The following is a 27,638-nucleotide window of genomic DNA, read 5'->3' on the forward strand; positions in this document are numbered from 1 at the left end:
TGTGTAGAAGAAATCATTTACACATCAAGGTTCATCTTACCATTCCAATATTTTTGCTTATTTGCTTTGCAATATTTGCTTATTTCTTGTTTGCTTATTTGGTGTTTCAGTCTTAGGGTTGTGGGGTTTTTATGTAAGATGATGATTATATTTTAAGTGTTTGGAAAGCATGCATAAGCCAGGCATTCTCAGATTTCATATTAAAAGCAGGTGTGAATCTTTGGGGCTGCCTTACACTGCAAAAAAAACCTCCATCCCCTTCACGGAAAAAAAAAAAAAAATCTTTTTCTTGCATTTCATTTTACATATGTCAAATATCTGTCCATTATGTAGATGCTTGTCACGATGGGTTTTTGTCAAATAACTGTAGTAAATTTACACCCTAATTTTTAATGGGGAGTATTTATTCAATCTACAATTGGATAGACTAAGTGTTTCATATGTTTTTTAGAGGATTTTATTTGTTGCTTGTCATAAGCAGCAAATTCAAGTTTTCTATGCACCTATGAAAAAAAAAGCTCTCTGAGTGTCGATTCTGAAATATTCTTACACGTACCCTTTATTTTTTAAACTGACAAACAAAAGGCAAAACCAAGAAAAAAATCCTCAAAACCATCTTAAGATGGTCTTGGCTTGGTTTATTACTTCTGCTCCAACACAGAAAGGACTTCATGAGCCTTTTAAAAATTGTGATTGCATAAGATAATTTTATTAGAATCTGATTAATAGGACTGGGGAGAATGTGAGTGTTTTTGCAGAATGCCTATGTGTTAAAGAGCATCCAAATAGTGAGATCATGAGAAGAGTTATTCAATTTTTTTATTAAGACATTTGTACCCTCTGCATATTTTTACTTGTAAACATACAAAAAAAGGGTACTTAAACTTCTGAAGTACCAGTCTATAAGAACCTTGGTTTCCCTCTTTTGACATTATTCTATCATTAATGGAATTCAGAACACAGCATTATTTTTTTTTTTTTTTCAGTTTGATATTTTGTTTAATTGTTTGGTGGTGGTATTTTTTTGTTATTTTGGTGGCTGTGTTTTTGGTTGTTAAATGGCACCCCTTGCTCTTGGGTAGACTAAAGAAACTTTGGTACCACTTAGTAGACATAGGAGAAAGAGTAACTTAAGAACATGCAGTTCATAAGGACATGTCAGGCTTCCAAGCTGTAACCATGTGGTGCTCTTTAGATGTGTTACAAATGACTCAGTTGTTTGAAGCATCAATATTAGTGAGTCCTGATGAGATCATGAAGAAGAAAAGAACAGCAAAAAAGAAAGTTGTGTGATAAAACCAAGGTATAGAGAAATAATTTTTCTTCAAAAAGGAAGGAATTCCCCACTGGAGGAACGTCAATTCCTACACTTAGAGTGCAACAAATGGTCTGAAGCTCAAGACAGATACAGCATGTTTATAGTGTTACTTTTCAAGACTTTAGAATTTAGTGGTATTACTTCGGGATTTCTAGTTTTGGCATTCCTGGCAAACTAGAAGTTTGTGCACATAGAGTGTGTGAGTATATACACAAATTTTAGCTACTTTTTAAAAGCTTACTGTGAACCTTATAAGCCTGATAATTTTCTGGCATAAATCAGACTGGATAAGGAGTGAGTTTGTTTTGCGTAGGCATGTGCTTACCTAATTATTTGTATTGTTAAGGTATTCTTCCCTTCTGGACTGAGTTTATTTGAAGCAAAAGGATTTTGAAGCATGTCTGACTTTTTTTTTTCTCCTTCCTTTTCTTTTCCAATAGAGTTCAAATTACTCTTTCTTGAATTAAAATGAAAATTCAGTTCAGGACAGAATCCTGTTTTTGTAGGTGGTCAATTGCCAGTACTAGTAACAGTGTAAGAAAAAGTGTATTTATCAGTGGAAAACTGTCACTTAAATATCTGAAAATCAGTACATATTTCCCTGTAGTGACATAATTACAAAGTAGGAGCCTTTCATAGGGTGCAGAACTTTTGCCTTCAATTGCATGGAGTGATGTGTGTTGCTTCTGAGCTGGGCAGCTTGTAATGGACTTGGTGATCTTAAAGGTGTTCTCTAACCTAAATGGTTTCATGATTGTATGGAAAATCATTCCTAACCAGCCTCCTGTGATTTTGTTCAGTTCATGTGCATCACTGCTGCTGTGCTAAAAGGCAACAATTCTTTTACTTTTTAGCCTGAAATAATCCCTAGAGAAAAAATATCAATGACTCGAGTTTGCAACAACACGGTTTCCAGTTTACAGAAAGTGCATCTACAATTTTGCTTGTTTTGAGATATCAAAATGTATAGTTTTACTGTGGCCATATTGAGAAAATATTTACCTTTTAATTACTTTTAAATCCATGTCAGTTGGGCACGATTGCTTCGGGAGACTGTGTGTAAATCTTACCAATTTGGAGTGCACAAAATTAGCACTCGAGCTCTAATTAAAATTAAAACTCTGATTTTTTTTGACTGAAAGACGCATGCAGTATCAAAATCCTGGGCCATTCATATGACCTATGCACATGTTTAGATGCCAGGCATTTACAAGTTCATTTAGATGTGCATAAATCAACTGATACATGCTTTGAATTCTGTTTTTAATTTTATTTGATCAAGCGTGTGTTAATTAGATAATGTCAAGTCTATTGATTTATATTCTGGCCACAGATAGACAATCTTGTGCTCTTTAGAAAATTGGCATTATTTTGTCAGAGGCACAGATCCCAGTATATCGATCCCACCTATTGAATATGTTTTGTTTGTTGTTTGGGTTTTCTTTCTCATGTTTGAGATGGCTCTGTAACTGAACAGAGACAAACTTGGGCCAATTAATGAATCAACATAGTGCAGATTTTTTTTGTCAGTTCTAGATATTGATTGAATATTTTAAAAGTAGAATTGTAGTTAAGGATCTACTACAAGTTTAAATCACTATGATGATGTTTTTATTTTTTTGTTTTTAGTGTTATGCAATAGCTTGCTTCCCAGTTATTCTCTTTTCAGTCTCAAGAACTAGAAATTTGTTAGAAAGACATTGGTATGTGTCTGTCAGCATCATTCTGTGCCCCTTAAACTGTGCATCAAAGTAAAATACACAAGTACTCTTAGTATTGGCTTGCCTTGACTGGGGAATCAATTTCATGTAATTAGTAGAAGCTCTTTGGACTCCACAGTTCCCACTCTGTGGTTTGGTGATGATCATTGCACTGCAGGCTGCTTGTAAGTGGTAAAGACTTGGTTCAGAGTGGATGTTTGATTGGAAATCTTCAAAATACTTTATCATTTAAGACAGTTCAGGAAAAAAAAGTGTTATTTCAGGTAGCTCTCTCCTCTTTTACTCAGTATCTGTACATTTCCCCACAGCTTTTCTCCCTTTATGCCGGATGTGTGAAAGATTACCCTGGACTTCTACTCCTGCACCTGCTCCTTTCTACCCCTTTTCATTATGCACCTTCATTTGAGTTTAATCTCTGATTGTCATTGAAATAACAGCATATGTTAAAATCAAATCAGATTTTTCTCACAAGCATAATATTTCCTAATATTCTTTCCTGTTATTTTATTGTCAGACTGTCTAGCTAGTGACTCATGCTTCTGTGTTCCAAATGTCTACTGAGACACTAACATTTCTGGATGTGGATCATCAAGATACAATTGGTATATATCTGTACAAAATTATCCAATGTAATTCTGTTGTTTTCAGAAGGGCAATTAATAATTGTTATTTCCAAGTCTCTGGGGTCATGCCTGCATGTTTTGGTTTTTTTTTTTCTTTCTTCAGCTTGTATCTGAATTAGCAAAATGCATAAAAAGTTTCATTGACTTGGTGGGAACCCAGAGCAATGAGTTCTGAGAGCTCTTGCACGGCATCATTTTCCATTCCTGTCATTCATACTGGTTAACAGGCAGCAGGTATTTTGTTTCTTGTAATTTCTCTCTGTAATTTTTTTTTTTTTTTTTTTTTTTTTTTTTTTTTTTTTTTTTTTTTTTGCTTACCTCCTGTTCCAAGAAATTCTTATTTTAAAATGTTTGTATCTCATGGGCTATCTTGCTTATCTGGTGAAAACATGAAGAAATAGCCTGCGAGAACAGCAGAGCAGGAATTGTAGAGGCTTCCACTGGTTTAAAAGTTAGGGCTGAAATGAACAACACTTTAAAAGATGAGGCAGTTGCTGTTGATTTTAATTAATATTGATAGTTTTAAAATATAAGTGTTTGCATCAGCTTTTTAAAATTTTGATAAAGATTTTAATCTGTATTTTTGATTACTTTCAGAAAATGCTTGTTAAAGAACAATTACCTAGACAGTGCAAACAAGAAGGCATTTCAGTGTATATTCTTGGCAATTTGGTGTTTTGCTCTAGGTTGTTTAACCAGACTATATTAAAATCTTTTCATAGCATTGTCTGGCATAATAACCTCGATACAATCTTTTTTCATGCTACTTAAATTCTTTAGTTGGTTATCAACATCTTTTGCCTTAATTGTAACAGATTAGTAAGGGGAGTCTTGTCCTTCACTCATCTAAATGTTCATTGTTGTCACATTCTTGTCTGAAGCAAGTTCCCACATGTTTTTCATTCCTCTATTGGATCTTACTGAAACGTGGCATGTTTTTATCTTTAGTTTTCAAGATCTCTTAGGTCTTACCTCAGCTTACTGTCTGTGAAATCTCTCCTTCAGGACTGGTAACTGACGTCTCATGTAGATTGTTGATTTTCATGAGCTCCATATTGAATTGTCCAAGACAGTCTGACCTATGAGCGTCTCACAGAGCTGTCATTTATTTTTTTGACTTTAATTCTCCTTTTCTTTGTTCCACTATAAACAGCCTCCCACCCATCCCAGGAAAAATAGTTCCATAAAACAAGGGAGAGGGGAACAAAGGTTTATGTTCCAGGCAGTGAGATGTCTATCTACCATGATAACTAGTATTTCTTACCATTTCCTTTTAATCCTCCATAGTGTCTCTGTGCTTTGAGGTTTTGGCTATAGATGGTTAGAGTTTTGGTTTTGGGCTTATGTATGGTCCTGGGTTTCTGCTAGGGCTGTTGAAGAAATCCTTTCCTACAAAATCATGAAGGCACTTTAGTTCTAAAGTTTGGGGTTTTTTTCTGGAGAGAGTGTGAGTCTCATTTCTATATTGTAACAGAAGGGCTTCCCTGAGGTACAAAAGTAGGCTGTAGGTGTGGGGAAATAAGCTTGTCAGGCACCCCTTATCTGATGGGTGTAAATGATCAGGAATTGTCAGCTCACTGGTGAAGTCACCTGGAACATACAAAAAAATTTACAAGCAGACAAAAGCTTCTAACAAGGCATGTGAAAAGAGCTTTCACATGATTAATGCTTTAAAGAAAAAAGTTATGAGTTGTGGCTCTGGTTACTAGGACAGAAGAAGAAATTGAATCCTAAATGGTTTATATGATGGAACCTGGCAATACCTTGAGCATATATTTGAAGGCGAGTTTTACTGTCTCCTTTTACTGCAAGACTTCTAAATTACTTTTTTGTTGCTGGCTGATTTAATTATATAATAAGTTTTGTTGGCATTGTTGTTAGCTCCATGTAACAGCTCTTTATTTGTGACCAGTTTAAATATGAAATGCATCTGAGAGCAGAAAAGGATTCTGAAGGTACAACTTAATCTCATCAAAATTAAGTTGTAACGAGGACATAAAAGCTAACTTATGTTTTTGTCTACTGTTATTTGTGCATTGCTGAAGTTGCTTAAACTTTCCCTCACTATTCCTAAAAGATATATTTTGCCTAATTCTGTAGGAAATAACTTTTTTTTCTGAATATTTTTAATTTGAGAAAAAGGTCAAAATCAGACATACCATCTTAAATACCATCTTAACATTGAGACCTTCTGATGCTGTTAACTAATAATTCACCTTGACGGTACCAGTTAAGTCAAGAATGCTGCTTGTTGGAGAAATACGGCTTAAATCAGAGAATCAGAGTTATGTAAGAGGAAAAAGCTTTCATATGTGGAAAATAGTAGACAACTCTTTATTAATTTATTTATGTAACTTTTTAAAACTTCGCAATTCTTGGTAATTTTTACCTGAGTTCAGTTTAGTGACATATTTCAGGCAGGAGACTCCAACAGAATAATGCCACTAATCTAAATAATTGTATGCAACTAATCTAAATAATACTCAAATGTAAAGACAATAGGGTTTCTGAAAGAAGGGTATAATTTTATTTTTCTGTGTAACTGATTTTATAATTGCTAAATGCAGCATACATGCTTCCATTTGTTTTTGTAGGTAGCTAGCTCCCCCTTTCTTTTCTCTATCTAATTTGGAACAGTCAGATTTTATTCTGTTATATTGATTATTTATTTGATATAGCTCTATCTGTCCCAATTATCTGAAATAATTTAAAAACATTAAGGAACACTGTAAGGAGGAAAATATTATTTTTAAGTTCAGAGAAGCTATGGGTTTTCACATACATCCCTTGAAGAACTAACTCTTAAATCACGTTGTAATGTGGTTTAAATGACATAACTTTTTCTCTAGGGCATTTGATTATTAGCGTTGAAGAAAAGATGAAAAGCGCAGCTGTGGTTGGAGAATATTAAGGGGCATATTACTTCAAATCGATATTCACTTAAGTTATTTCCTTAGCATCCATGATTGAGGGGTGCTGGACGCATGAACTAGATTCTTGGTTCAACCCACCAGAGCATTTGCAACTAGACAGAGAAGCTTTTCCTCTCATGGGAAAGAAAGAGATGAGGAGTTATATAAACAGTAGGCTTTTATGAATTTGGTAAAAATTCTAAATCACTTATATGAAGTATTGCGGGTTTCTAGAGTCGAAAGTAGAAAGACGTGTAATTTACCTGTTTTCAAATGTGAGTTTTGTTGTTATTGGTGTTTTTTTTTTTAATTTTATTTATTTTTATTTTTGCATCTACTGTAGGTACTGAAGTACTGTCTTCATTGAGACACAAGTCCATGCATGTGAGAGATCATATATGCATACAGAATGTTACCTCTGTGTGACTCCAGCCATTAGGTGGTTAAAATGCTTTACAAAGAAGTGTAGCATCAAATAGAAATTCACTCACTTAGAAGACATGCTGCAGGGACTAATCTTGTATCTTAATGAAATAAAATGATTTTTTTAATTTACCAACAATAAAAGATGAGGTTGGTCAATAAAATACTTTTGTAGCCATGATGGCAGTGGAGCAATGGATGCCTCTGTGGTAGTTGGGGTTTAAAAATAAGGGCAGGCTGCAGTGGGGAGAGAAACCATACTCAAGCTGTATGGAATAGAAGCAGACTGGAAAGGTAAGCTACTGGTTAGCCTTTTACACTAAAAAACCCAGTAAAATATTGAATTAAAGTTGGAAGGCTGGCTTCATGCTACAACACAATTACATTTTAGAAGTCAATGCTCTGGAATTATCAAGGCCAAAAATTTCAAGGGAACCTTCAAGGAAAGACATGATAGGGTATCTAGAAGGTTTCCTACTTCTCTGGTCCAGGAGGATTTTCCTCTGCTGTTGTGGTCAGACTTTTCTTTCCCTCTCTTCCCATCATTTATCTTTGGTGGTGTGGTTCTCCTGACAGGTATGACAATGAAGAGAAATTCAGGACAGTAATGTGTGGCTTACCCCCCTTTCCCAGGATGTGCAGTGGCAATGAATAAGACATTAGCTGGGTATGTTCACTTAATGATCAGCCATTAGCAATTGGCTTCTAATGCTTCTGGTTGAGCTTAGAGTCAGCACTCCCTGACAAAATGACAGGTTTTTACAATACCCATTTTGGTGTTATCTTAAAATCAAGAAGGTCTCTGCAAACAATTTCTCTGTATTCTGGTCTGTTCCATGTGGGGAAATGGGTGTTCTGGGTGGAGTTCCTGTAGCTGGATGTATAAGTCTACAGGAATCTCCTGGCAAATACCAACTAAACTGAGTAAACCTTTGGTGCATGAAATACAAGGTGCTGTATGTAAGGGGTAATAAATACATCTTCATATATATATATATATGAAATACTAGTTCAGCTGTAAATTATAACATAAAAATGCGACTTGCTAGCAAGGTGATTCAGCACGCTTCACTTTTCTCATCCACGTCCACGAGTGTTTCTTTAAAATACCATTTGTTAAAAATAATTCTGCAGGTTGTTTGCAGAGAAGCTGGAGACAGAGGAATTTGAGGCAAGGCAATGCTGGGGGAGATGGGGATGAGGGTGGTGGGGTCAAAGTCCCATTGCATTGACTGCTTATGTTACACGTGGGCAGGTCTGTACCACTACTGAGCACCGAGAGCCTGCACAGAAATGTGGTCATTAGCGTTTTAATGTAGGCATAGAGGAACCTAATAGAATTCCATGATTCATTATTAAAAATACTTCCATTCAAAAGAGAAAAGTGCTTTGTTTTTACAGCCTGAAAAGTAAAGCCTTATATTTTTTCTAGTTTGGGTTATTTGTTTTCAAATTATACACTGAACTTATTGGAGATAAGTCACTTGGAGGTGATGTTTCTTTAATCCAGGCCTTTTTATTAATTGTGTGAATATTTATTGTTTGCCATTGTACCGCTTCTAATTTTTGCTTCTCCATTACTGAAATTGTTTCCTAATGTGGTGGAATTCCAATGTATTTGAGTGCTCAGATCGGTACAGCCATTTGTTTTGTTACTTTTATGTTAATGTTGTTATTATTAAAGTATGGCAAGGTTATTTTTTATATATTTTAATGTTTCTATACTTTTAGTGTAGAAGTTTTAAGTATATCTGGATTGTTTTCTTGTAAGTAAATATTTACTAGAAATTTGAACACTTTACGAAGTAACTATTTTTGCTTATGTTTGTGTAGGGGAAAATGCAGCGTTGCACTTCTGAATGAGACAGAATCTGTGCTGTCATACCTTGAGAAAGAGGTAATTGTGATTTCTGTTCAAGTAAATATTGGGATAAGTTTATTTTTCTTCCTGTATTTTTAACAAATGGGCAAACAATTCTTGGAAAATTATATCTTGGATGATAGGTTAGAAAAATTATGTTGTCCAAACCACTGGTTGAAACAGTATTATTGCATAAAACTTTAACTGGCACAGTTAAATGATAGGTTTATTATTAATCAGTTTGTATTTAGAAAATAATTAATTTGAGTATGGCATCTTACAGGTGAAAATATAGAGATATTTTCCTGTAGCAGGTACTGAAGGGAGAATTCACATAGTGGTTTTTTTGTTTGTTGGTGTTTTGTTTGCCCCCCCGCCCCGATCCTTATTCCCCCCCCCCCTTTTTTTTTTTTTTTTTTTTTTTTTTTTTTTTTTTTTTTTTTTTTTATTGTATGGAAAGTATCTCCTCACCTTCCTCTGAAAGATACTTATGATGCTTAGTTGTCTTGGGTTATGTAACCAAAAATAGTGTATTGTATTTCTTTCAAAACCAAGACATTAGCTTTAGCAGAGAGGAAGAAAATTCCCCAAGAATTTGAAAGACTGTGAAATGCCATCAAAATAAACATATTTTTCTTTGGAATGTCTTAATATAACATCAAGGAGGCAATGTTTTCTAACTGAATTAGCATGTCTTTATTTTTAAATTTCTACACCAAGCACTGATAATCAGTAAAAATATATTTGAAAGCAGGACTTGGCCTATACTTATGTGATTTCACCATATATGCCAATACTGTTTTAGTGCTGAAAAGGGTTTACACAGACAGTGTTTTATTTTTTTGAGATTAATTCATAATGGAAGGTCAGTATGGTAGAGATACTTGTGAGTGCAAACATGTTAAATTCAGAAAGCAGCTGACATTAATTCTCTTCAAATTCATTGATATATTTTTGTATATGAATCTTTTCATTATTGCTCTGTTCTGAAGTAAGTCCTTACAATGAGAGGTCTTGATAAGCCTTTTAAAAGCACTTATGAAACTTCTGTATTATGTAAAATAAAGATTTATGTACCAAATCTGTGTTCTGTAAAGTATGCAAATTTCCAAAGGGGAGGTGTTACAAGTTTGCAAACCTAATTTTGAAAACTATTATGCTGTTGCAAATACGTCTCTTTTTTTTTTTAGGATACTTTTTTTTATTCATTGGTGTATGATCCATCACTGAAAACGCTTTTAGCAGACAAGGGAGAAATCAGAGTGGGGCCTAGATATCAAGCCGATGTGCCAGACATGCTTGTGGAAGGTAAACACTCGATCTTTACTGAAAAAAATAAAAGTCTTTGTATTGCATTATTGCTCATTGCTGACTTTCTGAGCTAAGCTACACAAAGGCAGACAAAGTAAGATGGTAGGACTGAAAATATTTATGAACACCAGTATATATTATGGAAAAAGAAGGGATACTTCAATAGCTGTTGAAAGTATGTCTATTTCCAGTCTATGCATATGCATTTGAGATTTCTTTATTTAATTATATGGTCTGGTTAGTTATTTAATATAGGTGGCATTGAGAGAAGATGTTAAGACAAACCCATATGTAAAATAATAACACTGTATAAAGCAAGTGAAAAAGGTATTTCTTCTTTCCCTTTTAAAGCAAACAATGCATAGAGAATTCAGGTCTTTGTGTTTTCGTATTACAAAATATTGTCTTTCTTTAAAGCATCTTGTCTGTTTTGTAGCAGGATTGAAACAATTACTTCTAGCCTTGGCATAACTTTAAAATGACTGATATGTTTAAAATTTTATTTTATTTATTTATAACCTAGCACAACTACCTATGCCTTAGTCTTTTGCTACATAGAACTATTATTTTAAACAAAATTTCAAGTAAATGATTTATTTAAAATTTGGATCACATTTAAGAAGTATTGAGTAACTGTGTCTTGTTATGTTTACCATTGTATTTGCTAATTAAATTTAAAAAAAAGATAAAAGTTTCTTTGGAATTACCTAGCTGTAGATAACTATTTTCAAGAGTCATAGTATTTATTATTTAAAAAGAAAGGATTATGTGAGAACATCATTTGCAGTAAGTCCAAAGAGTTCTGGATGCCCCAAATATATATATTTGCAACCTTAAATGTTGTGTTTTCTGTTCATCACGATCTACTTTTTTTTGCTGCTGTACTTTTTCTGCTACACAAACCCACCCATTATTTCTAATTTCTACAGAGCTTATTTAATAAATGTATCAAATAAGAATAATTTGATTTCTGGCAAATGGCAGATTATTTTACAGTGAATGCTATTTAATAGATCACCTGCATTATTATTCTTAGTTTTCTTTTAATGACCAGAAATAGACTATAGGAAGACACTTCAGGTTTGTTTATGAAGTGTACAGACCTGTTTCAGAACAGGTTTATGAATAGATTATATCCGCTGCTATTCTTGCTGTAAGATGTACCTGCCATAGGGAAAAAATAGTTGTGTAGATGTTCATATGCTCAGGAGGAAAGTGTGCCAGAGGACCAATGTGAAAATGACTGTTCTCAGTGTGTGTGAGAGGCAGCCACGAAGTACTGATCTGATTCCCAAATACCTGGTTGAACTGTAGGGTTTTTAGGATAAGTTAGGGTTGTCTGCTAGGCATCTAATCTTTTCCTACTGAATTCTTCTAACTTAAATTACTAAAGACAGAGGCTAATTATGAAATAGTGAATATTGCATATAAAGGATTTTTTTCCATGTTCAAATTTTACTTATTTGATTTTTTCTAAAGTAAAAATCCATATTAATTTAAACTAAAGTTACCAAGTTCTTCTGGAGCTTAATGTTTTGAGTTGAATCCTTGATTTAGTTAAAATGAGTAGATAATCCCTCTTGTACATCATGAAGATGGGATTTCACTGTGTGTTACTGCCTTCTTTTTCTCACACCCCACTAACCCCCAAAATGCAATAAGTGATGCAGTCTTCTTACTGCCTTTAGTAGAAAATAACAATCGATCAGAACTGAGAAGCACGAAGCTGCCCACAAAACCAAGGATCTCTTGGTACGTGGAGCACTTGAGTAGTTCAGTTGGATTAATCTGCATTTATTTCAAGTGGCTGAAATGGTGGAAAAAAGAGTTTCGTTTTGGGAGGCTGAAAATATCTGAATTATGGTACTTTGGACTGATTTTTTTTCTAAATGTTTCCATAGCCCTCTGACCTCCAAAGAAAAACAAAAGATGATTCAGCTGTTGCTGTGCCTTTATGTTAGCTGACAACCTGAAGGTTAATCCAGCCACCGTCAAGCCTTTTATTTCATGAAAACAAATCAAAACAATGTTTAAAATTAATAGATTGGAAAAGTTATGTTTGGAAACTATGGGATTCTGTGAAGATTTTTTTGTCTTTAAGTACATTTTTCAGCCTGTAATGTTAAAAGAGGCTAGTGATCTGTATCTCCAAATTATGATGCTCTATTATGTAACTCTTTAAAAGTGTAGAGCCGTCACCTGAAATTAAAAGGGAGAATTTAGGCAACGTCTTGTCAGTTCGGAAAAGTCATATTTTATATCATCACATAATTAGATGATAGAAAATAAAATAAAAAAGCATTCCTGAATTTTTTCACACGTAAAATTTGTTCTGTAATCTAAAGGAAGAATACTTTTTGAAGGTGCTTGATAGGCATATTTTATATTTACAGAAAATCCCACAAACAAATAAAAAATAGACAAATCAAATATTTACACACCATCAGTTTTTTTGTTTTCAAAGTTACTGGCATATAAATCCAATTCAAATGACTAAAGACAGTTGAGATTAGCTTTCAGAAGGCCAGTCACAATGTGGCTGAAAAATAAAAAGATATTCTACAAACATGAAATTAATTTGTTGTAAATACACTGATGATAACATATGTTCTATCTGAATAGACTACGGTGGATTTGTTTTGAGTTTTCTTGTGTTTATTGGATAACTATGTGTGTTTTTTGTAGGAATAGATTTTTTCCCTTACATCGATGTTGCCATTTTTGCATCCTTGAGTAAAACGTACTTCAAACCCAGGTGATTAGGTCAAACTTCAGTCAGTGCATCATACCTGCTTCTCCCTGCCTCAGAGGTGTATTGGATAAATTTATATTGCTCTTTAATTTTTGAAATGAAAAGAACATCTACTTTCAAAAGACTAAAAGTTTTATTAAAATCAAGATGCATGATAAAGTCTTCTAGACTCAACTGTTTTCGGGTTTTCCACTTTAGGATACATTGAATCATAAATCCTTTTCACAATTGCAATAAACAAATATAAACAAAGTTTAAATTTGGTAGAAAATGCTTAAGCCTTGTAAATCCATACTACATTTGTTTGTAATGGTGTAGCTAAATCGCTTAGATCACACATTTAGTGAAGACTGTAACTTTGGAGAAGGACCAGAACAGATTTCGTTCCTCAGTCTCTTCTGACTTTTGTTGTCACCATTCTTGGGAGTAAAATTTGGGAGTTAAAGTGTCAGATTTGAATGATCTTGTGGTTGTGTGAAGTCTTTCATCCCCCCAGTGCCAAGTGTTACAGTCTGTCTACACTCTAGTTTGAAGATTTTAGTCTTTTTAGTTGCTTTAAGTATGCTGGAACAGAGGAGACTGTTCTACAGCATTGACTCAAATTCTGGCTAGCAGGATACGGAAGAATGTCCTTTGTTTTAACAATATTCTCCGATGGCTTCTTCTGTGGATGTAGCAGGTTGTTTTCACACCTGTTTCCAGCATGGGGTAACATTCTTGTCCTCTCTGCAAAGCAAGAATCAAGAGCATGAATTTGGGCAAGCGGTATCTTGTTTCTGTGGAGCGTCCCTTCTCCACAGTACAGGGGCAAGGTATCTGGTGCTCTGCATGTGCTGGCCAGAAGCTGCTGTGTGGTGCACTCACCTACAGTGTTTGATCAACAGCTTGTAAAATCTGCGTCTAGTAACTTCAATAAACAAAGTTAGAAGCACTAAACAAGCAGGAATGAAACCCTATACAGTGTTGGTTTAGGCGAGTTGTTATTATTATTATTATTATTATTATTGTTAGTTAGTTACAAGGCATACTTTTATAAATTGTTCTTAGTATGATCAAATTGTTGTCACCTTTAACTAACAGATTTTATTCAGTCATGTTTTGTGTACAGAGAATATGCACCCAGGCAAACTAGTTTAGATTCTTGGTAGACTTTTATATAACATTGATTCTTAGTTGTCTCACAGCTTTAAAATCCAAATGTTTTTCAGTTCTGGCATTTCAACCAGTGTGTCTCACGCAGTGAAACAACTGATGCAGTGACAGGTTGTTTTACATGGTTGGCTAGAAAAGCAGGGAATGAGAGAGAGAGAGAAGTGCTAGCATGGCATTAGGGATATAGTTTATGTAGTAGGAGAGCGCTTAAGAATGGGAGAAACTGGGAATTTTCTTGCTCTGTAGGAGTTCATCTAATGCATTGTTTTTCCTGTCACATGCCTATGCTGCTCTTTCTGCTTCATGCATGCCACCATAGGCCTAACTGCAGCTGTCACACAATTCAAATGCATTTGCACAAAATAAAATGCATGACAGCTTAGCTAAACAAATACAATTGAAATCATGTTGCAAATAGGGAAGCCAATTGTTTACAGTGATCTCACTGGCCAAATCGGTAATTTCTTAAGTAATGCTTACTTTCATTCATTTGTGGTGCTGTGAATCAAGTGGAAAGGCTGCAACCAAGTCAAAAAAGGCCAATAATTGTTCTGTCTGTCAAAGCTCTATTAAAACTTCAGAAGCAAAGTATATTTTCTGAACAAGTCTAACAAAAAAATTCATCATTACTGCATTCTGGGCACGATATATAAGTCTAGTGAAACTTTCTGCAGTAATTCTCTGGCAAAAAGTATCCCAACCAAACAATTGAATTTTCAAGAAAATTATTACAATTTGGAATAACAATTTCCTTGTGGTGTTTTTTTAAGGAATTTATCAAAATAAAATTTCTGATGTTGCATTTGATTTTGTGCGCCAGGATCTGGTAGAACAGTGTGGTGCTAGGCAATGTAAGATAAAGTGCTGAAATCAACATTTTCAAAAAAACAGCCCAGCAGTGTAGGAAGGACCATGCTGAATCAGGCCATCAGCTATTTATCCCTGCAGGAGAACTTGTCACCTGGGGCTTCTTAGTTTTCTTAAAATTTGTTTAAAACCTATTAGAAATCTAATAGGCTGTCACACTGAGCTTCCTTATGAACTTCTCTGATCCTTTTTCAGCATTTCAGGATTTTTCTTTATGAAAAGCCTGTTGACTGCTGTGTTTTGGTTGCAATTTTGATTAATTTGGCTAGCATAGCTGTGAGCCTTGACTATGCTTAGTTGCCCAAATTTTTTTTTAGCTCACATTCCCTCCTTCACACCCTAGGTATAGGTTTGAGCTCATGTATCTCGATTAGTAGCTGTTGTATTCCTGAGATCCTGTAGAAATCTGGAGAGAATTCTTGTCCAAACTCAAGTAGCTGGTTACTGCTCATAGTGTATAATTGTTCTCTAAATTCTCTTATAAGTGCATCATTTTAAGGTGTATCTTTTATGTCTCTCATGATGCACGTGAACCTCTCCACTTCTGTCCAGTCATCACAACTGCAGAAAATTAATTTGATTTCTCTTCCAGCAATTAATTTGAATTTTGCTTCTTTGCTTCCTTTTAAAATAGATCGCATTTTCAAGTGCTTGGGACTTTTTGGTAGCTTATAGACCTTTTATCTTTATTGGTGGTCTGAGAAGACTTAAGTCATTTTAATGCTCTCTGAAATTTGGACAATGTTGTAGCAAATAGGAGGATAAAAGTGACAAGAAAAAACAAACAAACAAAAAAACAAACAAAAAACCCCCCACATGTACTAATGTGCTTTGTTATAAATAAGATGGACCAAATTAGATAAATCAAAATTTGGAATTTTATTGAGAGACAAAATGACAGTCTCGGACAGCCACAATTAAAAGGACAGCGTCGAGCCCGGGGTCGCCGCTGGGTGAACAATGATAACACACTCTGTCAGTCTGTTATCCCCCAAATTCACATTTTTGGTTTGCAGCAGTCTCTTTTTATGCACTGGATCGTGGAGAGAGACTCGGGATTTCGACGGTCCTTCCTCCGAGGCATCTTCATTAATCACGCAGGCCTCAGTTCCGAGAGTCTGAATGGATCGGCGGAGGAGGACAATGCTGTTAATGGTTGGGTCCAGGTGTGGTGTGGAGATGTTAATTTCTGACGGAGACTATCTAGATATTGATCTGAGGTAATCATCTGGTTCTCCGGGCTATCATCTCCGTTTTCCGTCGCCTTTTGTTCCTTTTCAAGGATTCCCGGCAGCGGCATTTTTCTCGTTCCCCTTTCTGGTAATTCCAATCATGTTTTCCTCGTGTCCCTCCCATGCCTTTTCAGGCTAGAGAAATTCCTGTATTTTGTTGAGCCACCTTCCCCTGAGTTAATTCACAATATCCTAGTTTGAACAAAACTTAACTTATAACATGCTAGTTTATACAAAACTTATATTTATATGGCTTGTATTACATTTTATATCCTATTAACACGAATTAACTTTAGAACATATATCACATGCTTCAATGACAAGGACAGTTTTCTCCCTCTGTGATGTGAGATGTCCCCAATTTTATTTTTCTAGCTGGAGGGAACGTTAAAGCGTACGAAAGTACCCTGGCCCGTATCTTCCATGACTCTGTGAGGGAGCGAAGGGGCCGAGAGGAGCGGCTCTGAGGGGAGGGCCCTGCGGTGCCGGCGGGCAGCGGGGGGATGTCGGCAGCGCCGGGTCCGTGTGTTCCCCTGGGCAGCAGCGCCCGGCCAGCGGTGTGCACATGCCGGCCTCAGCAGGGCAGGGCTCTGCCGGGAAGGCATGTTTACTGAGGTGATTGATGGCCCCCGGGCAGCAGCTCCTTTCTGCTCATCCGGCTCCGAGTGCAGAGCCAGGCTTGGCGTGTCAGAGAGGGCCGTGGGACGATGGGCGCAGGGAGAGTTAGCGTTTACTTGGGAAATGAGTTTTCAGTTTCCGCGCAGAGGTGTATGGAGGGAGACAAGCAGCAAGGCATTGACAAGCGTGATGTGGAATGATTCAGTTTAAAGGTTTCTCTGGAGAACTGGCTGTTAGTCCTAAGTGAGCGCCGCCAGCAGCAATGCCAGCCTGTTTGCGAGTTCCTGTTTTGACAGCCTGGAGGGATGCTTAGAGTCACATACTAATGGTCCTCTCCCAGCTGCAGTCCCGTTCCCAGTCCGGGGTTGCTTATCTCTTGCATTTGGATTTGAAAGGAGGCCCCCGGGAATTCTTTATGGAGCGGCTCTGGCCATTTAAAGCAATTCAAAGAGTGTGGAGTGGGCGAGGAAAAGGAGTACCCCCGACTAAGACGTACAGAAGAGGAATTAGAGTCTGAAACAGAGGAAGAAGCAGCCTGGAGGACAGATGTTCTGTTCAGAGCTTTTTTTTTTCTTCTAGTAAATAAAAGTGTAAACTAAAAGCTGGAGTCCCTCTTGCGCACCTGAAAATACCCAGTGAGTGCCTAAGAAATAGCACTGGCTGCGCAGCTAAATTCATTTTCGAATTAATGCAGTTCGATTAATTGAGTGCTTAATAGGAAGAAGGGGAGCAACTGGGCAAAGTTAAGCTGCAAATTTTGGATGGCGTACAGAGAAACTATTCAAAATTCATAAAATTTTTCTGTTTTGAAAAAGAATGAATTAATTCCTTTAAAGGATGATTTCTAAAATCTTCACTGTTTTTGTGCTTTTTAATGCAATTCTGCTGTAAGAGTATGTTGTTTTTAGTAGACCAGACATACCGAATGGAAACTATTAAACTCAGGGTTCAAGCCTTTTAATGTTTGGGAATATGGGAATTTCAGGATTTTAAGTTTAAACATGATTACAAGTAAAGAGGCAAATGAGAAACCCATTTACAATCTGTTTGGATTTTTAATATTATGAAAGTTCAGGATTGCTCAGGCTTGGTCTATTATCTTTTGTGTTTCTATAAATGCTTCCTGTATAACTAAATCTTTTGTCTTTAATTGATGAAAAATATACCTTACAATAGTGAAACTCAACTGTAATCTTGTGAGGAGGGATCTGTTGTGTTACTTCATGGTACATAATTCTCCCATTTATTATATGAACCACTGCTGAATTTGAAAGTCACTCATACAGCCAGAGACCTGCAGCAATAATTTGAACCGTGCATTTGATTCTCTTGACAAAAGTCTGTGTGCTGGATTATTTCTGCTAGTGTTGATGTGGTTGCAATGATTTAATTCTGTTGTGAGATGATAATAATCAGTCTGTTTTAAAAACCATTCATATGAAATATTTTTAGAAGGTTCTGTATTCAAATATTTCAGTTAAAAATTGGACAGCCAGATACTCTGAAGACAGATAATGTGTGTCTGTGAGAAATATCTGACAGGATAAACAAATATTGTGTCTTTGTGTCCTGTTGATTTACAGAAAATAATTTCTGTAATTTGTGCTAAGTGATCACTTTTTTGACAATTGTTGGATATGAACTGGACACCTTAATACAGTAAATAGTTCTCAGAAAATAAAATTCAGAAAATATTGCCTTTTTTCCCTGAGTTCAGTATTTCACAAATATTATCTGTCTAACCTTTTGTATTTAACTGGCTTTAAAAAATCATGAAGCCTGATAATTTTGAGGCTGTGTTAGTGTTTCCTTTGTGAGTGAATCAAAGTGCCATTACAAGAATAAATAAGTGGAATTAGAGTAAACCCTGTTACTTAGGTATGATCAAAGGAAGAGTTGCTTTTCTTCTGCATCCACAGAAGGTGACAACAAGCAGCGCCTTTAGGCTCTTTGATCAGCAGTGTGTGAGGGAAATGTTTTTGTGGAAAAAGCTGTCAACCGTAAAGTTATTTTTGGATGGTGTTGAGAAACTAGTGCATCTACTTGCTTGCATACATCCCTTGTTCTACATACAGCAATTTGGGAGTTCACAGTCAGTGTCTAAAATCAGGTTTCTTGTCAATTCAAGATGACTTTATGGGATCCAGAGAGCAGAAAGCCAAGCTGAAAGTCTGAAATAAAAAATACCTTTAGGGGGATGCAAGGAGATGCTTATGCCCAACTCAGATTTGCTTCTATATGCCTAGGTTCCTTGTAGAAATTGATTTCACCAAGTTCAGTGTGAAATGCATTGAATTTTTATATTTGACAGAAAATCAGGTAAATCAGCAGCAAAATAAATGAAAACTTCAAAATATTGGTTAGAATCTTGGTGCAACTATAAGATGACGACTTTCTATTTCAATGCATTTTTCAGAAGGAATGCATGGAACAAAAGATATAACAAGCAGATTTAAGAGTTCCTATTTGTGGAAGCTGCAATAGAACACCAGACATAACAGGTGTGATGGTGCTAACCCAGTAAGACTCACCTTTATGGTCAGAATAGAAAGAAGTTCCCAAGACTTAATTCATCTCAGCTGAAAATGTATATCTGAAATAGATCAAATATTTAGGTGAGATAAATCTCAACAAATAATAAAATTCCTGGTTATATATGCTCAAATATATTTTGTTCTCAAATGGGGTTTTTGTTGGTTGCACTTTTGACTTTGAGTTAACATGAAATTTTTTCTATGATACCTTCTAAAAGTAGGAGCTATTTCTTGAGGGTTAGGGAATTTAAACATGGTAATTCCTTGTCAGATTGGAGGATTTTTTTGTTATTAAGCTCATACAGTAAATTTTTCATAATTTACTGTCAAGTGCTTGATTATCCCAAACAGAAAAATACACTTTACGAAGTTGTTTATGTCAAATTTTAATAGGATTGTAATATCCTTTGCATCGCTTTTGCCAATCTTGCTTCTAGGGAGCTGAGTTATCGATTTTTGTGCTGGGCAATTAAAAACATGCTTATAGAATTTTATTAGTTTTAGCAGAAATTAAACAAAACACATGTGAATGGCCTCTTGATGCCTGTTTTCAGGCAAGACTTTGCTTCTGCCTAATCATGCATTTGCAAGGAAAATCTGTAGTTTCAGATTTTAGCAGTACAGTTTTAGCCAAATGTACTACAGAAGCTCAACTGTGTATTTGAAGCTTTGCATTATAAACCATAGTGTTTTATGAAGCGTCTTCAGTGATATAATTTAAAAATGCTTGTTGCCTTCTGTTCCAATTTGTTAAGGTATTAAGTGCATGTATAATTTTGATCAAACAGATCAAATCTGGTCATGGAAATTTCTGAGCTCCAGTTCTCAGAACGTTCCCAACTACTATGTTAACAGTCGAGGATAAGATCGAAGAGTTGGAAATTGTGCTCTTTATCAATTAGATTTTATAAAAGCTGTTTGACAGTTGAGGTGAGTTATGTGGGTTGTCCTGTTTGGGGATAGTTAGAGGCGTTTTCTGTTATTGTTTAGCTTCTTGTTCCTTGGTTGCCCTGAATTGTAAAAGCATGTCTGCCTTTCTCAAGGTGGATTTATGCTCGAGGTCAGTCAAATTTTCAGTCTTTGTGAAAAAAGAGCCATGATACTCTGCTGTCTCTAGCTCCTTGAGGAGACTTGGGCTTCTGTTATTAGTGTTCTCTTTGTTATGAGCCCTCCTATTTTTCTCCAACTTGAAGGAAATGGTTAAAATGGCCCTCTGGGTGCAGTGCAGCATGGTCTGTGCTGTGGTTTTGGTATGGCAGGTTATGCATGATTACTGTCAGAAAGATTTTGTTGCTAATAATAGCTGTAGAGCCTTGGCTGAGATTGTTCAAAGAGTTGTCAGGTAGTCAGTCTTACAGTTATTTATTGTGTGCTCTGAATGTGCTTATTATCCCCGTGAGCACTCCAATCACTTTTCAGGCAGCAACATCTTAGTGTTTAATTGACTTTGTTGGCATTTTCTACCTCAGTAATTTCACCTAAAAGGACTCATTGTAAGTTCAGATTTTTGTTTGTTGTTTTACTGCAAATCTGATTTTTCTTCTAAGGTTGTTCTGTAGAAGATGAAAACCAAATAGCAGATGCAGATGAAATGTGGTTTTTTTACATTTGAATGAGTCAAAATACATTTCAGCCCAAACAAAAAATTCTTCTCGAAATTGTTTTGTTTACATTTATTCACACACACAAAAAAATCTTATTTCTCTTTAGCATGCTTGAGTAATTTGCATATTTTTAACATTAGGGCTTTTTAAAAAAACCAACACAACCCAGAACTGCAGGACCAGATTTCAGTGTAATGTGGTCAGGGTTTGGTTTTTTGTTTGTTGTTTTTTTTTGTTTGTTTGTTTTTGTTTTGTTTTGTTTGGTGGGGCTTGTTGTTTGGTTGGTTTTTTGGTTGGTTGGTTTTTTTCTTTTTTTTTGAGAATACAATGTCTCTGAATTGTCATATCCCTTTTTCAAAAGCAAGCATTTTAAATACTAGTAATATTCACATGTAGTACTCTACTGTTATTTTACTTACACTCAGAATGATTTTCACCATGCTTTCCTGAAAACTCTATTTCCTCATATGTTGTTATTTCAGGAATTTCAGCAAAACTGAAACCAGTTCTGTAGGGTTTTGAGAAAGAGGCAGCCTCATTTGTTCATTCCTTCCATCACTGGGCATTTCCATAAGCCAGCCATCCTTGATGCAGCATTATGTAGAAGTTGGTCATTAATTCAGTTTATTCTGAACTCAAGTGTAATTCTTTCTGTTGATTTCTAGGAAATTAGAACATGATGAATTAAAGCTCTGAGTGTTTTGTGAGTGCTTGTCTTTTGATCATCAGTGATTAAATTATAAGTACTGTAAAGCTGAACACTGTGAGAACTTTAAGGTCATAGGAGGCAGTTCTGTTTCAAAAGGGATTTTTCAGGTGCAGAATGATTAAATGTTTTTGTAAACTCAAGCTCCAGAGGATAAGTGATGATTGGACTATGCATGTTTTATTGGCTTTAAAAATGCCCAATAGCAGTTTAAAAGCTTGTAGACCATTAACAAGCCTTTATCACATATCTTTCATTTATAGTCTATATATGTAGCCTGGTTTTCATTTCTTGTCCTTATACAGGTCTTGCATTCATAAATTTTTACCATGAGATTTGTGTAAACTTATAACTCCTTATCTGAATAATTGAAATCTGAATATACCTCTGTCAGACAAGCTAAGGCAGAAGGGAGATAGTTTTGAAATTGCAAGGTAAACAAATAATTTTTCTTTTGCCTACACTTTTCATCTAAGCTTTCTCATGTTATTTTGATCAGAGAAGTTATTTGCACATAACTCCATGATATTTTTTGAAGAGTTAAGTGTAAATTTTAAACTTTTTTTCTGATTTTTTTTAATCTCTGCTTGTGAGAATTCCAAATGATTTAAAAAAAAACCAAAACCCAAAACACCTAAATAAAAAGGAGTAATAAGAATTTTATGCAGGATGAATATGCTGACTGTTTTAGTGAGGAACTAATGTACTTTTCATCCAAGGAGAAAACTCAAATTTTACATTAGACAGACAGGCTTAATGTCTGGTACTTTGTTCATATAGAGTACAAGAAAATTCAATGTGATTCTGTTTTTCTCCTCTGCAAGTTAGAGAAAGTGTTTGCAGACTGTCTAAATAGCAGCATAAGAATGTGGTTCATGAACTGAAACTTCATTTTCACTGATTAGTTGCTTCTTTTTATAATGATGGCGCACAAACAGCACATGAAACTATGTTCAAAAAACCATTTAGGATTACCTGCAGGTAGTATACTCCCAAAGAGTTCTGGCAACAACCTGCTAAGTGCCTTATCTGCTAAATCCATATTTCAGTGAAAGAAATTTCATTGTGTTGCATGCTGAACTCATCTAGGGGAGGATAAGAACCAACAAGTACCTCTCTTCCACATCCTTGCAATGTTAGCTAAGAGATATTCCTGTTCCACAAGTACAAAACTAAAACACAGAGATGAAGACACTGAATCGACTTTTTATATAAGTGCTAAGCATTAAGAACACGAGCCTTTACAAATACCTTTGTCTACTTAGATGTTTGGTGAGACTGAGGAACTAACACACACATCAAAACTGGCTGATTTCAGGAGGTTATATAAATAAATGAATTTGCTTAGTAGGATTAGGAGGATCTCTGTGGTTGAAACTCTTGGTCTGGTGTCCATTTCTGTCCATGGATAGATCTACTGCCTCACTGTGACCCCACAGCTACAGGTTTTCTGTCCCATGGAATTAAGGATCCAGCAGCTGGCACCTCTGTTTTGCATATCCAGAAAGCTGGATCCATTCAGAAAGCTGAGCACTGCAGGTGTTTAGTTTGCATGTTTGGGTTGAATTGACAGCTGAATTACTTTTTGAGAGGGAGAATAAAAGGTTTTTTGAAAAAGAGTGCAAAATACAAAAATAAGACTATACATCAGAAGTGTCTTTTAGAATCAGATACCTCATCAACTGTTTGTCATTAAAAGTTGAATTTGTATTGTTTCATTAACAACCATTTTTCAAAATAAAGCCTAATTATGGATTCATATTTCAATTTCTTAATAGTATATTATATTGCAGTATTGTAGTGTATTTATTAAATTCAAAGAATTTCACTCTAAAAAGCTGTTTATAGTTTCTATTGAAAGTTATTTTCTTTTAGTTGGATACAAGAAGAACATGGAATCATGCTGAATCTGATGGACTAGTTATCTATTTATCTGCAGGAAGTGAAATCTAAAAGAATAAGTAGATCTTTAATTTCTTGTACCTAATCTTAAATACATTTGGTTTACTTTTGTTTTGTAATTTTTTTCTTCCTTTTTTTTTTTTTTTTTTTTTTTAGAGGGGCATATCAGTCTAAAGTGACTAACTGAAATACAAAGCTTTTAAACTTTTTTTGAAGAAAAATCTTACTTTTTTCTTTAGGAATACAGCCATGAGAAATAAGGAATTGAATGATTGATGCAGAGGAAACCAGATGTATTTCTGACCATACTAATGTTTTCCAGTAAAATTAATCATCAGGATTACACTGGCTATAATAAAATTACAAGCACTGATTAGAACAAGCTGGATATACTAGTATGTTATATCAATTATTAAAAAAATTGCCTAGCACTTCTGAGAAGCTGTAATTGGTATGCTGCTGGTGGTAAGGGAAGGTGGCACTTTTAAAACTGACCTTCTCAGATGCACTGAAAAGGGTTCAAGTAACACACCCCCTTCCTTTGTGAGCTGTGTTTTTGCAATACAACAAATGAATACTATGACAACTTTATCATCTGTTCAGTTTGAATGTCAAATTCAACAATGTAAAAGAGAAATGTTGATGTGCTAACAGAGAAATTACATCTTAAAGTGTTTTGCTACATTAAAAATCCTACAGGATGTGGTACAGGCACGTGATCAGCTAAGGCTCGACAGCTCACAGAGGGTTGAAAATCATTTTGAAAGACATGTTTATCTTATGTGTTCCTCCTATACTGATGCTTTCAACACAGGCAAAGGAAGTTAACAAAATATTTATTCCTCAAATGAACTTTTCTAAGGTTTCTACAGCACTGCCTGACTGCCTCCATGGTTTGGTCTGTGTAGACTTTCCCTCTTTAATATTATATCCTGCCATGTAAGCAGAAAATTAATTCGTAAGCAGGGAATTAATTCGCTTTTTAAAGTGCAGCTTGGCAGACTCCCCCTATTTTCTGGAAACCTCTGCCTACCATTGTTGCAATGATATTTAATATTGCAATTATTATATGTGTTTGGACTATTTTGGTATAGATATTCCATTGCTTGTATCCTATTTGTGTCTACTGCCATTACAAAATGCTGCTTGGCAATATTTCAGATTTACCTTTATCAAGAGTTTTAAAACACTTTACGGTAACAATTGTTTAATTACCTCTAATTGAAGTAAGAATTGTAGTATTGCAATTTTTTTATTCTTTTTGCAAACTCGATTCAGAGTGACATGCTTTGATTGGATACTGGGTGCTGGGTTTGTATGTTTTCTTTTTGTTAGAAGTATAATCTGCCTGAGTAGTCCTTGATCTCCAGACTGTGATGTCCTGAAATGGTTAACTAACATTAAAGGTATTTAAAAACTATGTATTAACAGATTGAAATGAAATGTTCGGAGAATATTTATAAAATGTAGAACATCACCCACAATGTGTCTGTCACAGATGGAAGAAATGAATGTATTGACAGGTGTGCAATCGATAGAATAAGTTTATAGACCTAAAATCCTTTCCAAGATGCCAGAAATTAACAGTTTGTCTTCAGTACTGGATGTGAATTAGCTTGAACAGAAGCTGAAGTCCCATTAGGCAGCCAATGCTTTATTGCCTGTGTATTGGAAGAAAGTAATTTGCTGTGTTTTTCCGAGAATGTGACTGTGAAATTTGTTCCTGAAACATTAGCCAGGCAGCATGGTGCAGTTCTGACTCGTGTGTTTGCTAGGAACAAATATATACCACGTTTTAATTTCTTTCCAGAATCAATGTGCTAGAGACCTCACCATATATGACGTGATTTCAGAAGAGCCAGGGCTTGGTTTGCAGTCCGCTTGCAGACTCTTAAGTGTACAGGTTATTTCATGCGTTGATGATACTGTGCGTGTTTAGACTGGCTGTTTTCATTAAGTCATAAGAAACAGCACAGACTAAAGTGATCTTCTGTGTGATCAGAGGTACCTACACAGCCTAGATTTTCAAAGGGAGTGGAATGGCTCTCTCTGACAACAGGTTTTCATTCTTGTAGTAGCTTGTAAAAGTCACAGACAAGTACTAGCAACCAGCTAAACATTAGTGGTTTTCCCATGTCCGCTGAGGGAAGAACACACTCTTACTCTAAAACATCAGGAAAAGACAATGATTCAGACTTTACTGTTGTCATCTCTTGTGGCCATAAATGCATTGACTACATCCCACAGGTAAATCTCCTCATACTGCTGGTGTATGGGGTGCTTCCTCCATCAGCCTCTGAAGTGTTTCTAATTTTACAGGAGAAGTTATTGGTGTAGTAGGCAAGACAAGATTTGAGTCTTTCTTATGGATGTAAATCATTGTACCAAATTCACACTTCACTGTTCTTCCATGCAGTACAAATGCCATACTCTTGTAATAATGAATGTAGGGTGAAATAAATGTTGGAAACCACCCCAGTTGTTTCAGCCATGTATGCGTTCACAAATTGTTCTATTCACATAGATGAAGTTGGGAAATGATGATGTAGTATATACTAACTTTCCTGTGGTGAGGCCTCATATATTAGTTTACAGGAAGAGAGAACTAGTCAATATATACAGCAAATTTTAATAGTATGATTTATATTAACAGTACAGATAATGTAGTGGCTGAAAAAGTAAAAAATGCTTAAATATAGTAGGCAGCAGTTTTGCATAATGATTTATTTTTTCGGGGCATAGAATACAAATTGGATAGAATTTAATTGCTATAGCTGGTTAAGTGTAAAACTAATTTTAGTATGGCTTAAGTGAAACAGTAACTTTGATATACTAGACAAGCAATTTAAAGAAGCCACTGGTTCCTTAGGTTATGGTTTCAACTTTATTATAACATTTTCTTAAGGTTTATTGATATTACACCTTCTAAGAATATCTCCTTAAATTGAAATGCTGATGTTAAGGGAAGGTATTTATTTTGGTGATGCTGTATTATGGATATGGATTAACTGGATAACAGCTGATGATTTTAAAGTACTCCGTGTGTGTGTGTGTGTATGTTTAAAAATGTACAATGTCTCTTTTAAACATTGTGCAAGAACTACACAGAGGAATACATTGTGAGTAATAAGTGTTTTGTCCCATCTACCTTTTGACAGGAGAATTAGATGACAGAGAACAGGCAAAGCTGGAAGTAAAAGTATGGGATCCAGATAGCCCCCTTACTGACCGTCAGATTGACCAGTTTTTAGTTGTAGCACGGTAAGATTAAAATCCTCTCATAAAAAAATTCTTTTTCTTTTTATACTGACTATTTATTCCCCTATATCATGTTACTCATCCTGTTTGCCATTTTGTGAGCCCTTCTCTTTCCCACAGTTAACTAAAAGAGAAAATCAGACCATGACCCTTGTATATTTATTGAAGCTACCAATAGAGGAGAGAGAAAAAGAAAGTGAGTTTTGGAATATTGCTACACTCCCTGTATTTCAGGTTAGAATAGAATTTGATACTTTGAATGTAGATGTCAATTTGATTTCCCCTCAGAGTAAATTATTTCAGTGCTAATAATAATTCAGTTTTGTATTTTACAGTACTTGGAATTTCATGGCATATAATAGCAGTTAAGAGTAGAAATAAAGAAAAAGTTAACAATGAAATGGGTGCAGAAGTTGCCACGTATGCATGCAAGCTGAATAATATATGGTGCAATTATTTTGGATGACTATTGAAATAAAATTTTGAAGTCATGTAGTTCATTAGTGAAAAAAATCAAGTCAGTTCAATTTTATACATTTACCATGATAATGCAGATTTATGAAGACATTAAAGTGCTTTGAATTAATAAATGCATTTAGAAATTATTTCTCTACTTAAAAAAAAGTAAAAGAAAAAAAAAACTTCAAAATTTTGTAGGTTTCTTACTGAAGGACAATTCTACCTTCATGGAACACAGCAGGTTTTCCCTTTCATACTTACAAAGGTATTGCTCTAATGATAACAGAGAACACAGTTCACGCATGGATTTTATCTTGAATAAATCCATTTCCTGTATTTTCGGTAACTTTCTTGCAGAGTGTAATCTCAAATCATTTTAAGCAAA

General features: G+C 35.2%; 1 protein-coding gene across 3 annotated transcripts in view; it reads left to right on the forward strand.

The window, feature by feature from the left end:
- MTA3 (metastasis associated 1 family member 3) overlaps nt 1-27,638 on the forward strand; it is a 137,986-nt gene that overhangs the window by 27,020 nt on the left and 83,328 nt on the right. For all 3 annotated transcript variants that reach the window (XM_040059828.2, XM_040059827.2, XM_040059829.2), the window contains exons 5-7: nt 8,831-8,894; nt 10,049-10,166; nt 26,695-26,797. In XM_040059828.2, the coding sequence (XP_039915762.1) occupies nt 8,831-8,894; nt 10,049-10,166; nt 26,695-26,797 (285 nt within the window). The remainder of the gene's footprint in view (nt 1-8,830; nt 8,895-10,048; nt 10,167-26,694; nt 26,798-27,638) is intronic.

The sequence above is a fragment of the Hirundo rustica genome, chromosome 3 (assembly GCF_015227805.2).
Source record: "Hirundo rustica isolate bHirRus1 chromosome 3, bHirRus1.pri.v3, whole genome shotgun sequence".
In the NCBI taxonomy this organism is placed as follows: domain Eukaryota; kingdom Metazoa; phylum Chordata; class Aves; order Passeriformes; family Hirundinidae; genus Hirundo; species Hirundo rustica.